Genomic DNA, 16,365 nt, shown 5'->3' on the forward strand with positions numbered 1-16,365 from the left:
TGTGGACCTCCAGAAGGTTTACATCACTGTTCCTGAAGGAACGGGAGGGGATGTGCTATAGGGTTCAATAAGAGCAGAGAGGTGGGGTGCCAGATTATTGTGTGCCTTGTAGGTGGTGAGCAAGACTTTATAGTGGATTCTTTGCTTGACGGGGAGCCAGTGGGGAGTGCTTAGTTGTTTCTACGTATCATCTTTTCGACACCCAAACCTAACCCTTACCCTAACCCTAACCTCCATGGGGTGAGTCGCTAACCCTCCCAACGCTCCGTTGTCGAAATGATGTTTGTTCGAAAGAGCGAGATTTCCCCGAGTTAGTGTAGGTCATGGAGGACGGGTGTAATGTGGTCTCTGGAACGGGTTCTGGTGAGGAGACAGGCAGTAGAGTTTTGAACGTATTGTAGTTTGTTGAGGACTTTGGCAGGGGTGCCCTAAAGGATATTGTTGCAACAATCGAGCCGAGATGTGATGAATGTTTGTATGAGTGTTTCAGCAGCTGGGAATATCAGAGAGGGCCGGAAGGTTTTCAAAGTAGAGCGGTCAATGTTGAGCGTGAAGTTTAGGGTGGAGCGGGTGAGAGTGTTAATGATTAAGATTTCAGATTGATTGCATTTGAGTTAGAGGAGGTTCTTTTGCATCCATGTTTTAATGTCCTTTTGGATCCTCAACAAAATGATGTACTGTGCACATCGAAAAGCAATTATAAAACAACCTGTGATGTGTCCTCTTTTACTGTATATTCCTGAACCGATTATATGACGCAATATTATGTAAGAAAGTCTTTGATATTGTATGTTGTGGTTGTTCGTGAGACATTCACAGACTATAAGTTCTCCAAGCTTTCAATAGCTTCCTGTTTTGTGTGTTTTACCCATTCTGCAGGAATTTCTCCATTTCCTGCAAATTTTTTGCCATGATGCTTCTCCAGCTCCTCTTTAAATTGAGCGACAAACCATTTCCAGTAGGTCAGTTTTGATTCATCAGGGGTAATAATCCAGTTGGCATACTTTGGGCCAGCTGTTCGATATTCTTTGTATTTAATGAGCTCCTCTGAACCTGATGTGGGGTGGAACTCTCTATCACTTGCAACATCTGATGTGCAGAAAGTAATGCAAAATTCCACGGTACCTCTATAGTGCCATCCTTTAAGTGCACATGGGCGATGAAAAGTTACATTGTGATCATCTGGACTATGATCTTCAAGGGTGTTGGTACAAATTGTGCTACATAAAGGACACCTTACCCAGCAACACTTGCACAGTTGGTCGATAAGAATTTGATCTGGCTTCACTCGGGCATCCTCCATGTTGAACGAGAGGCTGTCCAGATCTGCCTTCATGGAATCAAAGCCTTTCTTAATCTCCTCTTTAAGGAAGTCAAAGTCATCTATGTCATTGAAATGTCCATAGCAGTTGGTGGCAAATTTTAGGTAATCTTTGATCAGACTGGAAAACTGCTTCAGCCATGTGTCAGTGTTTAGTTGACTCTGAGACTTGAAATCGGTTGTTGCTTCATCCAGTGCTTGATTCAGACGTCTGACTATCTCATACACATTCTTCTTCATGATACTGTGTACCTTGTTCTCGTTGTTTTTTATATATTCATCAACAGTTTCTTCTATGAAATTCACTACTTGCTGCTTTGGATGTTCGATGTAATTCACATACATGCTGAAATCTTCTTTCTCTGCTAGTGATGTTAAAACATGTTTTTCCAAGCGCGCCCTATTTCCAAAGAAGGGAGGGTGACCAGATTTCATCTCATCGGCCAAGTCAATGGCAGTCTTGTCATGGACAGCCTGAATTGCAGACATTTTCAATTCGCTGCAAAGCAATTCACTAAGCACAGCGGCAGAGGAGCTTCCTTTACAAGAGCTTTTGAATACATTCGAGTATTGTTCCTTTTTGTTTTCCAAATAAGAAAGTGCATCATTGTTCTTTTTGAATTCTTTGTGAGACTCTAAAAGCCAACCTTCTGCGGTTTCAAATACATGAAGCAGAAGCTCAATTGCAAACTCTGTTTTAAGGGCATATTCCTTATCTAATCCAAAGTGTTTCACTTTGGATTTGACCAGATTTGCTACTTCATGCAAATAACTGATATCATAGCCTGTAGTGTTAACAGGTTTTACCTTAATTTTGTCAATGAATTGGACCGCAACATCATCAATTAATTGTTTTATCTGTTGAACATATTCAAGAGGAAGTGTGTGCTTAGCCAAGAGGTCTTTGACAATTTCTTTCCATGTAGATTTTTTGGAGATGTTTACATAATCATAATACCTTGCTGTACTTGATATGTTTTTGTATTCTCGTTTGCATTGTTCTATGACAGTCCACGGTGTGCCACTGAATTTCTCTTTAAGGACAGAATCCACATCGTCTTTAATGTTGATCTCCTTTATTGGAGTAATATCAGCAGTGAGTTGAGTAACCCACTTTTTCCAAAGAATGTTGAATTCCTCTTCAAGTTCCTTTTCATCCTTTGCCTTGTCTTTTAATTTGTGGGCAAGCTCTTGGCTCTTCTTAATGAGCTTGTTCTCATAGTCTGTCTTCTTGTCATCCAGCATTTTCCGAACTTCTCTCTGCTGAATAATTTTCTCAAGTTTGTGTTTCGCTCCTTTCACCAAATCATTGTGGAAGTTCTGAATGTTGATTTCAAATCGTCCTTTCCATTGAGACAGTGTGTCTTTAACCCTGTTATCATCAAAATGCCTTTTCATGTTTTTGTCCACTTCTTTACGAGTCTCATTAATTTCTTCGACAAGAACATTCTGCTCAATTCTTTCAAGTCTTTCATTTTCAATCCTGTTGAAAAGTTGGTTTTCAGTTGTCAACATTGTTTGCCTTAGAGCCCAGGTCCATTTTCCATACTCTTCTTCAAGTTTTCTGTACAGCGCGATTTCCTGTGTGTTTTTGAAACTGAAAACAAAGTTTTCATTCAGAAGGGCAGCCCAAAGGTCTTTAATGCTGCTTTGGAATTCTGAAAGTCTCATTCCATTAGACTTAGATGCTTTTGAGAGGATTATGTTCTTCAGCTCTTGGATGCTCTCACTATAACCTGGGTTTGGAGGGGCCATGGGTGGACTGCCTTCCCACAGCTGAGAAATGTATTTCACATCTGTTTCTACATCAAATGCGATGACATCACTGAAGAACTCGGCAATAACCCCTTCCTCTTTGGCAGCTAGCTTGGTCATTGCATCAAGTTGTTCTTGTAGACGTCTCTTTCCCACCTTGTTTTTGTCACCAGCTTCAATAGCTGCAACATTCTGGTGAACGAACAGACAACTTGGGGACAGTTTAACCTTCTTCATTCTCATGAAGGCCTGAACAGCAATATGAAGAACATCTTGCATCTCAGATGGATTCTCTCCAAAGATGTTGATCAAAGTCATGTTTCCCAGACCAATGACAAAAGTTGCCAATTCATTGTCATGGTGACGGGTGTCCTGCCCTGCCAGCTCAGGAGCACGCAGTCCTTCAGTGTCCACAACCAGGACATAGTCAAACTTAAGGTCTTTCTGGTTCTCTGAAACTTTCACTAACTGCATGAAGGCCCCTCTAGTGCACCTGCCAGCACTCACTGCAAACTGCAGTCCAAACATTGCATTCAGCATGGTAGATTTTCCACTGCTCTGGATGCCTAAAACGGACAAAACAAAAACTCTCTTGTCTCCTCCGAGTGCGTTTTTCACCTCATCTAGAACACTAGTGATCCATGTTAAAGGCACATGAGCTGCATCTCCATCCATCAACTCCATTGGGTGTCCTGCTATCATAAGCTCTGCAGCCAGCTTGGGGTATTGAGACAATTTTCCTCTATTACTAGATGCATGGGCTTCGTAGATTTGTCCTATTTCTCTCAAGATGTGCTCAACTCCAACAGTTGCTGACTGTAGTTTATCTGAAATGTCCTCCAACTCCCTTTGCTTCTGCTTCAGCTGCTGTGATGTGTCCTGCACTTTCTTCTTTTTTAAAGTCAAGACCTCAGACCACTTTTCATCATATGCCTGGTTGATTTCAGAGAGTTTATCTGTGAAGACATTATCCAGAAAGAATCCAATCCATTTTAGGAAGTAGAGACTTTCATTCAATTTCGGAGACTTCAGGTTTTCAATAAACATCTGCATCAGTACACTGGATGGTTTGTCACATTGTTCCTGTCTGATTTGTCTCATCTTCTCTTCTTTTTCACATTTGTCCTTCTCAATGTGTCCGCTGAGGCGGTACTTCTCTTTATTCACTCTGCACCACTCATGCCACAAATGCCCATGACATGGTAGAAATGTGTCTTTGATCTTTGAAAGCTCCATTCTGTCAAGCAAATGCACAATCTTCGCAGCAGCAGATTTCCCTGTTTGGCATGCAGGGTCTTCTTCATCTGTTTTGATCCCAGAAACATTTCCCATACTTTCAAGTTGGAAGGACGTCTTTGATGTTGACAATATGTTTCTAATGATTCCTTTCAGTTCTTCAGCCACATCAGACTGACTTCTATCCTTCACACCCATTGTATACTTTCCAGGTTTTATCTGTTTTGCAACAGAGTCATTATCAGCAAGAAGACAAATGAGAGGTTTTGGATCCTTAAAAAGGCCTGACACCACTGTCATACTTTTATCGCCTCTTCCCAGCGTTGGTAAAAGGACAACATTGACTGAAGCCTTATCGATCAGTATGTCACGTTGTTTTTCAAGTGATAAAGCATCTCCATGAAGATTACAGAAGGCAACACAGTCAGAGAAAGCATCATTTGGCTTCCCAGCAGGGAAGTACCAGGCAATCTCTGCCATGCCATCTATCAGGCAGTGAGATTTGGTGGCACCTGGACAATTCCTGTGAAAGAATGTGCTGTGACGTTCATTGATTAAGGTGTTCATCAGCTGAGATTTAGACGATGAAACTGAGCCCAGTCGGAAAAATGACACCATAGGTGTCTCAGCTTGGCAAATGGGCATGTTCCTACATGTGATGGCACTTGACTTATCAGTTACTTTCCAACTTTTTCTTATTTGCCTAAATGTCCACAAAGGACACTCAATATCCCTTGTAACTGGATCAGGCACAAGTAAAGGTAAGGCATACTGACACTGTGATAGTTTGGTAATCATGTTCTGCCTCAGAAAGCTATCTGAGCAGTGAAACACAGCCATCTGAACATCCATTGGATGGACATGACATTGCTTACTACTCTGATCAGTGTTTACATTGGTCATGCATAGGATGTCAAATAAACTTTCTTCTGTGGCAGCCATGTCAGAATCTGGAGTGTCTTTTAATTGGTCTTCTTCTGTACTTTCTGCTAGTACTGGAATGTACCTGGCTCTATGGTCTAGCATCAACAACTTACGAAGGAATGCATGAGCTACATCTCTTTCATTTATCTCATGATCCTCCTTTATGGAAGGACTTATTTTCAGAAAGTCAGCAGTTGACAACTTAATTGCATAGTTGTCTTTGAGGTTAAGTCTGAAAAGCAATTTATCAAATTCTGTTTGACATTGGTCCTCTGGGCTGATTTCTTGAGAATTCTTCACAGATTGTTCTCCTTTGACCACCTTTAAAATGAGCAAAAATTTAAAACTGGTGATAGTCTACTAATAACACCAGATAATAAGCTGCACAAAATACCCCTAAAGAACCCCTAAAGACACCAAAATAGTTACAGTATCTTACCTCATCCTTGTTCTTGTTGTTATCTTCATCTTTGGAACCTGCAATATTTGCATTATTAAATATACACATATATATTTACCTTTACAGTACACATCTAAATGCTGCCTTTTTAAATGCATTTCATGATAGTCCATGTATTACTGAAAGTGAATTTCAAACATCCTAAATTATTCCGAATATAGAGGGTATGCGCATGACATCACTGTTGCTGGAAGTTATGTGGGAACGCCTACTGAGTGTCAAAAAAAAATATTTCTGCCATTGACAGCCCATACATCCAAACAGAAAAGTCCTATCTGATTGTATTAAACTAAAAGTTAAACTCATCAACATTGCGGCTGTACTGAAAGCTTGAATTATTCTCTTTCTATCTGCAAAGTTTTTGTTTCATAAAAATCCACCATAGGCATGTTAGCAGCTACTACTTTCTGTCAAGACATTCTATGCAGATGATTATTTTTCCAAGTGTCAGAGTTTGGAAGCACTCGCTTTCAACAACACAATATCCTGCTGCCTCCTGCATTATGTGCAATTTAGAAACAGGTGGTATGCACTATGCAGCCAGGACTGTACAGTGATTTGCGACTAGCACTTCCAAACTCCAATGCTCCATGCTGCTCAATGTTTTGCCACTCAGTCTAGATTAGGGGGGCGGTCCCAGTGGACTTACAGGATGTTTTATTATGTACTGAGTTGATAACTTTTGTATCATCAAAGTACTGAATTATTGAATGCAGGTTTTACCAGTCTCACCTGGATCAGCAACAGTGCTGCTGGTATCTGAAGACATGTTGTCCTCTTCTCCAATCTCTGAGCTTCCAGCATCAACAGCTTTGGGTTGACTCTAAAACAATTTATCAATTTCACATCAATATGATTTACAGTACAAGCAACTTGTAACTTTGTTGTGTATTTAAAAAAAAGTGTGGTCCCGCGAAGCTTGGCCAATGTGACCGTGGGCGTACAACAAATGTCCACGGCGAAAGAAATTCGATCTTACAAAGAACTCAACACGAGTACTAGTTTAGATACTCCTGGTCAGATATTGCTCAATTAAAAGTGAACGTTGTTCACTCAAATGTGTACTTGAGTTAAAGTACTGGAGTATGTGTTTTTAAAAATACTTAAGTATTCAAAAGTAAAGGCTAAACATATACATTTAAGTGCAAAAACACACAAACAAAATGTTTCTGACATGTTCAAATATTTTCAAAAATATTTGAAGATAGCTGATCTATGAGCTCACAACACAACACAACACAACACAACACAACACAACACAACACACCACTGTGTCACATTGTGAGCTTTTAACCCTTGGATGCATGACCTACCAATACCTACACTCTTCCATGAGTGGGGTCAAAAATGACCCCAATTAAAATCAATGTGTTTTTGCAATAAACGGCTTGCTCTCACACGTAAATCTGCCATACTTTTGCCTAGCAACGTGATTTCAACTTTAAAACGCTCACACGACTTGGCACTTTTTCCGGCCAATAGGGACGAGCTGTAATTGTTGAAGCCCCACCCCCCCTGTCTTCCTATTGGCTGGGCTTTAAACAGCCATAACTCCAGTTCGCAGCATGGTACCGTCTTGAAACTTGGTGTCTGGACTTAAACCACCCCAGGGATGAGCTGCAATTGTTGAAGTCCCGCCCCCTCTTGCCTCCTATTGGCTTGGCTATAAACAGCCATAACTCCATTTTGCAGCATGGTACCGTCTCGTAACTTAGTGTCTGGACTTAGACAGCCAATATGGACGAGCTGTAATTGTTGAAGCCCCACCCCCTCTGACAAGTCTGTTGTTTTCACCCGCCCTGACGGTCGCTTCTCGCCCTTAGGGTGTCTTACTGGCAATAGTAGTAATAGTAGTAGTAATAGTAGTAATATAGTAGTAATAGTAGTAGTAATAGTAGTAATAGTAGTAATAGTATTAGTAATAATAATAGTAATAGTAGTGATATTAGTAATAATAGTTGCGATCGTAGGTCGCAAGTTTAGTATGTGAACGGTCACAGCTTGTAGGTATGTATGTATGTATGTATGTATGTATGTATGTATCTCTGTCACGCCTGACACTGTGGTTCTATGGGTTTGTCGCTCTGACATCATGCTCTGATGTCAATGTGATGTCAGGGGAACCACTCTAACAGAATGTATTTGCCGCTCTGGCTTCACTGTGATTTCAAATTAAACGTTTGTATGCCCATACATAGAGATCCCTGTCTGTAGAACCTACCACACAGATATGGGATGTCTTGGCCTTATGTCTTGGCCATATATGGATTCTATTAATGTGGTATGTGGCCGATGTGGTCTCCATGTATGGGTATTACTATTGTTAGAGTGGTTCCCCTGACATCACAGTGACATCAGAGCTTGATGTCAGAGCGACAAACCCATAGACCCACAGTGACAGAGATACACATACTTGCGATCTACGGTCGCAACTATTATTACTACTATTACTACTACTATTACACTATTACTACTTGTATTACTACTATTACCAGTAAGACGCCCTAAGGGCGAGAAGCGACTGTCAGGGCGGGTGGAAACAACAGACTTGTAAGAGGGGGCGGGGTTTCAACAATTACAGCTTGTCCATATTGGCCGTCTAAGTCCAGACACCACGTTTCGAGACTGTATACAATGCTGCAAACTGGAGTTATGGATGTTTAAAGCCCAGCCAATAGGAGGGAAGAGGGGGCGTGGCTTCAACAATTGCAACTCATCCCTATGGTGGTCTAAGTCCAGACACCAAATTTCGAGACGGTACCATGCTGCGAACTGGAGTTATGGCTTTTTAAAGCCCAGCCAATAGGAAGACAGGGGGGGCGGGGCTTCAACAATTACAGCTCGTCCCTATTGGCCGGAAAAAGTGCCAAGTCGTGTGAGCGTTTTAAAGTTGAAATCACGTTGCTACGCAAAAGTATGCCAGAGTTACGTGTGAGAGCAAAGTGTGAGAGCAAAGTGTGACAGCTGCTGCACGCGTTTAGTAGACAGAGGGGGCGGGGCTTAAACAATTCCAGCTCGTCCCTATTGGCGGAAAAAAGGCCAAAGTCGTGTGAGTGTTTTAAAGTTGAAATCACGTTGCTAGGCAAAAGTATGTCAGAGTTATGTGTGAGAGCGAAGTAGTTTATTGCAAAAATGCATTGATTTTAATTGGGGTCATTTTTGACCCCACTCATGGAAGAGTGGGGTAGTGATACAAAAACTGCAATTTCTTAAAATTAATGAAAGGAATGATAAAAATGCAAATGGCCTCATGTCACAAACATGTTTTATGAGGAATACCTGGAATATGAAAATATTTAAACTTTTAATTTTAAAGATATTGAAGAATAACAACCCCTGGGGTGATTTTTTACCCCACTCATGCATCCTAGGGTTAAGATATCACTATTATTATTATTATATCTTCATCATTATTATTTTTCCTATGGGGTTTGTCCTCCTTTCATTAGAATGACAAAAACACAAAACACCTGACAAAACACCTTTGGTGGTTTACCCAACTCCAATACCTGATGATGTTGTTTTATAGGGTAAAAATAATATATATATAAAAAAAACAGTATTTGCATGTTTCAAATGTCAAAATTGCTTCATCATAATATGCTGTTATAGTATATTAATAATTAATAATATATTTAAATTTCCATTGCAATAATATTAAACTATCTCATAAAACGACATTAAACTAGAAGCAGTGCTCTTCCGAGCACAGGTCTCCACCAGGTGTGGTATGTTGGTTGTGGGTGTGCATTGGGTGGTATTGAATTAGGTGGTTATGAATGAGCGGGGTCAAACACAATCCAAGGTGAGTGGACAAGTTAGCTTCAGAGACAATGAAGTGTCAAAAAATGTGTTTGTCAAAAAACAGCCTCATGGTGGCGCTATAAAAGGCTGATGTGAAAAATGCAGGGGTTTTTCCTTGGCCTCTAGGGAGTGCACTTACAAAGTTTGAAACTTTGTTAAAGTTATAGGTAAAACCACGAATCACCCTGTTATAGCGCCACCATGAGGCTGATTTCAAAAATTTGAAGTGGCATTTCTTCCTCAACCTAGTGGGAACGTGTGTGCCCAATTTCATGATAATTGCACTTTGCGTTTGGGATTTGAGGCATTTTGTTCAAAACGGCTCAATCCTACAAACTTTGGAAGCCAATCTTAGCCAATCAGGATGGAATATGCAAAATCGGACAGATCCGTGTCGATCACATGACTGTCGAGATACTGCCTACCGATTTGTAGTATTTTTTGACAAAATCTGTAAGAGTAGTGTACAGAAATGTGTTTTGCAAACATCGGCCTCATGGTGGCGCTAGAACAGGCCCATTTGAAAAATGTGGGTCAGAGGTTCTGAATGGGCATCCAGGGAGTGTGTGTGCTCATTTTGGCAGCCACCGGGCCAACGGCGACTGAGATTAGGACGCACGCACGGACCGTCGGACGGACGGACGGACGGACGGACGGACGGACGGACGGACGAAGGGGAAAACATACTCCCACCATGCCTTCGGCTGGTTGAGACAAAAAGAGAAAGGTAAATGAGAAAGAAAAAAGGGAAAGGTCGTATGCCACCAAATACAAATGATCTTACCTTATCCTTGTTCTCAGTGCTATCTTCACCAATGGAACCTACATATACAGGGTACGTGTAAGTCACTAAATTCAGGTTGTAATTTTATATTTGTTAGTTTTTCCTGTAAGTCAATGCACTAAACTTTGAGGTTTTTCATTCACGGCAAATACTGCTGTATTGCTTTTTCTCTGTTTATTCTCATATATCCACACATAAGAGATCTCTGCCAACCAAATGTGTGGTGAAATCTAAATTCAATGCAGGGGCCTCAACTGAAAACAATTCAGAGATAAATAACACAAATAGAAAGGTGCAATTGGAAATTGCAAGAGTGGCTGCCGTGGTCCCCTTTCAAGTCAATGGGTAAAATTAATTCACTAACATTGTAATGGCCATATACTTGTTGCACTAACTAGCATTGACTGTTATGGTCACTTTGATTTGGGCACTGTATTATATTGATAGTTGTGCTTTAGGACACTTTATATATATATGTCACGGTTTTTTTGCGTCTCAGAGAATTAGAGAAACGGAGCGTTTGCCGTGCCGCACAGGGCGGAACAAGCGGTCGCCACAACAACGTCCTCCAGGCGGAGCCACTCGATTGTCCACGACATTGCAAGCGGCGCGAAGGCCAGCGGACCTTGGTCCTGCTCTTCGCCCCCGAGCGCCGCAGGCGCGAGTGGCCGCGAAGAGCGGGCCAGGGCCGCGCGGCCGGCGGAGCGCCGCGCGAGTTACGAAGCCGTGGTGAATGCAATCGTTATATTTATGCCCAGGCCGTAAGGCCTGGGCAAGCCCACGATAAACGCCCTGTCCAAGTGACTACAATGGAGCTAATGGCTAAGCTAGGCTAGGCTAGGCTAGGCTAGGCTAGGCTAGGCTAGTAAATAAAGAAAGAGAGTCGCAAACGAGTGACGGCAGCGCCTTCACTATTGAATGGCTGCGTCGCCATCTGGTGGTGATTAGTGTGTGGTGAACTACAAAACGAGCGCTCTTACCGAGGTCTCCCTGAGTTACCCAGTTACCCTGTAACATATATATATATTCTATCTATCTATCTATCTATCTATCTAAAAAAAAATGAACAAAACAGAAACAATTAATATCTATTTATAATTGTTTTAAATGTGCTCTATAAATAAAAAAAATGATTTGATCATTTCAATTCAAAGAAGTAAAGCAGTCTTACTCGTTTGTGATGTTTTGTCAGTGTCCATTGCATCATCCTCTTCAGCCGACAGCTCCCCAGCTTCTGTTTTCGTTCCCTCCATATCTATGCTCTGTATTCTTAGTCACAACAAACAAACAAACAAACAAACAAACAAACATAGGACTGGGTTTAATTTCATATGATATGAGCAAAACAACATTCACAAAAACGTACGTGGGTCAGTGACGTGACGCCCCAAAAAATGTGTTTTTAAAAAAACTTTAAATTGCAGGCATAAAAGTTATTTACTTTTGTTCTACTCACTCTCAACCTTATGGAAATACATTTTGTTTTTAGATATTTTATTGGAATCAGACTTTATTCAGCAGTTTGTTGTACTTGTGCCTAAAATCGTCATATGGTGTGACATGAAAATAATTGTTCATAAAATGAAAATGGAGTACATCTTTCTTAAGTTACTCACTTTATCAAAGTCCTTTATCATAACTAACCAGTGATCCACTATAGTTTTTTGAAAATTAATTATATCTGTATATTTTTTTCATAATCGACACTCTGTGTGAGGCCCATGTTCATGATCTTACAACATATTTTAAATGTATTCTGTCAAAACTTTCTCTAAAATTACACAAATATTTGTGACTCTTCCTGATAATATTCTCTATGTAATCCATAAACATTTTTTTGGTTTAATCATTAATAAAGGTATGATTTTTCACTATTTGGAATGTCACACCAAATGATTTAGTGTCACACCGTATGATCATATCTTCATGTGTCAAAGCAAACTGTGTTTTAACCTACCTATTAGTGAGTACTGAACTTTACTGATTGATAAAACAATTACCCAGGATAACATGGCCTTAATATATCTGAACAGGATATTATTGTAGGGCTTTAACATGGGATAAGAAAGAATTGTAGTAGTAGATGGATGATGAGGATGTGCACAGGAATGCTACGCACACCTAAGTCTTCTGCCGGCCCACGGCAGAAGGATCCTAAAGAGACAATAAGGCGCATAGCCACACTTGGAGCCAAGGCAACATTTTATTAACACCAATTAGTGGAAACAGAACTCAGCATTCAGGTAAATTGCTTTTTTCCGAAGTCTCCTGAACTTGAACACAGCATTTTGTGTTGAACAAATGTAATTAGGAATCATGACATTACACCACATCTCCACTAGCTAAAGAGTGCTGGGTTGCGCAACTCCTAAAATAGCTGATCTACAAGCTCTCGCAGCACAACGTGTTGAGAGCTTGTAGATCAGCTATTTTCGCTAGTTTTGTCTCGGGTCCTACCTTAACACTGTCCACTGTCCAGTCCAGTGAGTGAAAGTACAAAAGTATTAGATCAGATTAGATTATACATTTAGACTGTATTGTACATCAGCCAGTCGTATTTGGTGAGGGTAGCAAACCGGCTGCCTTGTTGCGGTTCTGCTATGCCACAGACAACCTCCTGCCCTTTGTAGAAAATGCAGTCTCGCCCCTTTGGCTCCTCTCTCCTTGCTGGGTCATTGTTTAGTTTCTCCCTGTACTTTCTCGTTCTCTCAGCACTTGTCATTTTCCAGCTGACAAAAGAAAATGGAATGTATAGTTTAAGACAAAGAGAAAATATTGTTTAGATTGAAACAATATGTTAAGGTTTCTGTGAAGGGGTTTCTGCTCTGTCTGATGAATTTGAAGTATCACTGAATGAAGCTAAATTACATTTTATGTAAAAATGTTTAAAACAAATGTTTAAATGTACAAAAGAAACATGGAACTTTGTTATTTATTGTTATATCTGTAGTTAAATAGGTCACCAGCACTTTCGCCTATAACATATTCGCCTACACGCATTTGGTCCTTTCGCCTGGCATTTTCGCCTTGGAGGAGAGTCTTTTCACCTACCTGTCTGAGCCATTTCGCCTATCCTCAATTCTGCTGTCAGACTGTTCATGTTTGCAAATTATCTCTTTGTCATTTAAATATTATAGTGACTGACAGTGGTGTCAAGTGAATCTAACAGTTTATTTGACATTTATTACATTTATTATTATTTATCACATTTTATTCCTAAAAAATGGCAAAATAGTTTTTTATGCCTGTTGACAGGCAAGGTTGATTCTATAGGCTATTTAGGTGTATAGCATATATCTTATATAGACCTATATAGGCTAATAGCCTACATATATATTTTGTATAATAGCCTAATGTTAAAACAATATAGCCGACAATATTGTTCATTTTACAATACTGTTCAATACTGCACCAAAGAATGTATAGTATCGGGACATGGATTAATTAATTATTTGGGCGCACCTGATTCCAATAGCTCTGTATTTATGTGATTGCTGTGGAGTGCATAGGATAGCCATGTGTAGGTTTGACATGTAACACCACTGTCACAGTCACTATAATATTTAAATGACAAAGAGATAATTTGCAAACATGGACAGGCTGACAGCAGAATTGAGGGTAGGCGAAATGGCTCAGACAGGTAGGTGAAAAGACTCTCCTCCAAGGCAAAAATGCCAGGCGAAAGGACCAAATGCGTGTAGGCGAATATGTTATAGGCGAATATGCCTGACACCGTTAAATACAGTATAAATCATATGGTGTGACAATCAAGTCATATGGCGTGACAAGCAGACATGTCACACCATTATGATTAAGTGTCACACCATATTACGTTTTCTGCATTTAGGTTTACCTTGAGGCTACTATGTACACATTAGCATGCTAACAGCATGCTAGCTATAACAAAGCAACCTAGATCTACATGGAAATATGACCAAAACTTCAAATAACTTAAGCTTTTTTTAATGAAAAGGTGTCACACCAACAGACATCCAAAGTGGTGAGTTTTTTCAAAGTTTCAACAAGATGGCATTTCATGAAAATGTTAAAATCATAACTCACCTCAGACACCTGTCTTGCAGTTGTGCTGGGAGTGCTGAATAGCCTTACAGAAGAAGGACCTCTCTAGCCAATAGGTGTCCAAATAATTGCCTGTTTAATTTGGCCAAACTAGTGTCACACCAAATGATTTTGGTTTGGGGGACAAAATGTTTTTGATCAGAAATGACTGAAAACATTATGCTTTGACTTTGAAAAGATATAGGCTCACAAATAGACATTTTTTTTAGCCTAAATTCATTTTCAAATGATTTTTAGCAATTCTTTTTCTTAGTTTTATTCAAGTTCCCACTTTGAGAAACAAGGTCAGGACAGTCACACCATATGAGTTTTGCCATGTTTGGTTGAAAATTCTGAAGAAATGAGGAATGAAATGTTTTAATCTTGAGTAAGTTCACATAAAGCTTAATGTCCTGCACAATATTCAGAAGGTTTTTGACAAATATATTTTTTATTTATACATGTTTGACACCGAGGACAGCGAAAACGTTACGTCACGTCACCCACCCACATACAGAGCGAGTGTGTGTGTGTGTGTGTGTGTGTGTGTGTGTGTGTGTGTGTGTGTGTGTAGGGCAAGCTATATATATATATATATATATATATATATATATATATAAAGGGCTGGGACTTTAACTGATTAATTGCGATTAATTAATTACATAAAATTAACGCGATTAAAAGAATTAACACATTTTAATCACACTTAGTTTTTGCACCACAGAACCTTCAGTTCCGGGCATACCGATCATAGCGATGCACCAACCAAGAAGAGACAACAAACGCAAAGGGAGACGTAGCCGATCAGAGCGCTTTGCTTGGCCCAGTGGATGCGAAAAACTCACTCATACAACAACATGTGTTTTACTTGGAAAAAAATGCTTCTCGGGTCAAATATGTGATTAAAATGTGCGAGGAATTAATTACAAAGCCTATAATTAATTCTATCAGTTTTTTTTCTTTTCTTTTTCCCTTTGTATTTTTTTCTACCATTATTTTTGCTCCATGTGTGCTCATTCAAGGATGGAATTTCAATGGAATGATCACTGGCAGTTCTCACTCAGCCATTAATTAACAACAAACTTTATGTGTTGCATCCCACATTATGTAGGAATTAGGATTATTATTATACAATGATGCTGCTTGCAAATTGGTGGCACCTGGAATGGTGTATGTATGTATGTATGTGTGTATGTGTGTATGTATGTGTGTATGTATGTATGTATGTATGTATGTATGTATGTATGTATGTATGTATGTATGTATGTACCGGTATATACATACATACATATATGTATATGTGTGTTATTTGGCAAATTATACTCATAGTCATACTACACACTGCAATAGCCTATAAATCAAGGTATAGAATTGCTATACTCATAGAACCTTTAAACATTGTGAAATACGCATGCCTTATTAACTGCTCCAGGGGAAAAGTGTTATTAATATATCAGGTCTGAGAATATTTTTGAGTATATAATATATTGAATATCTCTTTAGTCAGATGTATTAGAGAATGCATCTACCAATACATCAATAGTAAACATTTCAGCACTTCAAATGTGGGGTAGAACAGGGAAGTTACATACTGTAGAACTGCTTTAAAGTACTGGAGTACCTGCTCACAACATGTCCACATTGTGAGCTTATATATCTGCCATTTTACACTATATTTGCAATAAGGTTTAAAGGGCCTACACCATGCTTTTAAAACTATATTTTTTGTATAAATATATGCTCAAAATTGAGTCTTAGACAGGTTTTAACCCTCAACAAACACTCTGACCATTCCTTTGTTTGTTCTAGCTCTACTATAATGAGGCTCTCCAGCTGCAATACCAAAAACGGCCTCTGTTTGCTCAGTGGCGCATCTAGTGGGGTTTTTCCAAAGAAAAAAAAATGTTTTTGAAAAAAAAAATTTTTTGAAAAAAAAAAAAAAAAAATATATATATATATATATATTTTTTTAAACAGAAACGTGTGTGACGTCACACGCGTCAATTCTCAGAACAGCACTGT

General features: G+C 39.5%; 1 protein-coding gene across 1 annotated transcript; it reads right to left on the minus strand.

Annotated features, from left to right (window-relative positions):
• Window positions 1–321: 321 nt before the first annotated feature.
• Window positions 322–11,537, minus strand: LOC308283160 (interferon-induced very large GTPase 1-like; the record flags this gene model as incomplete). The annotated part of the gene is made up of 7 exons (XM_080723542.1): window positions 322–360; window positions 1,241–1,795; window positions 2,330–5,557; window positions 5,676–5,713; window positions 6,429–6,519; window positions 10,285–10,322; window positions 11,456–11,537. 7 exons carry the CDS (start codon window positions 11,535–11,537, stop codon window positions 322–324), a joined length of 4,071 nt encoding a protein of 1,356 aa, XP_080579668.1.
• Window positions 11,538–16,365: the final 4,828 nt, after the last annotated feature.

The sequence above is a fragment of the Nannobrachium achirus genome, assembly GCF_963921795.1.
Source record: "Nannobrachium achirus genome assembly, chromosome: 4".
Taxonomy (NCBI): domain Eukaryota; kingdom Metazoa; phylum Chordata; class Actinopteri; order Myctophiformes; family Myctophidae; genus Nannobrachium; species Nannobrachium achirus.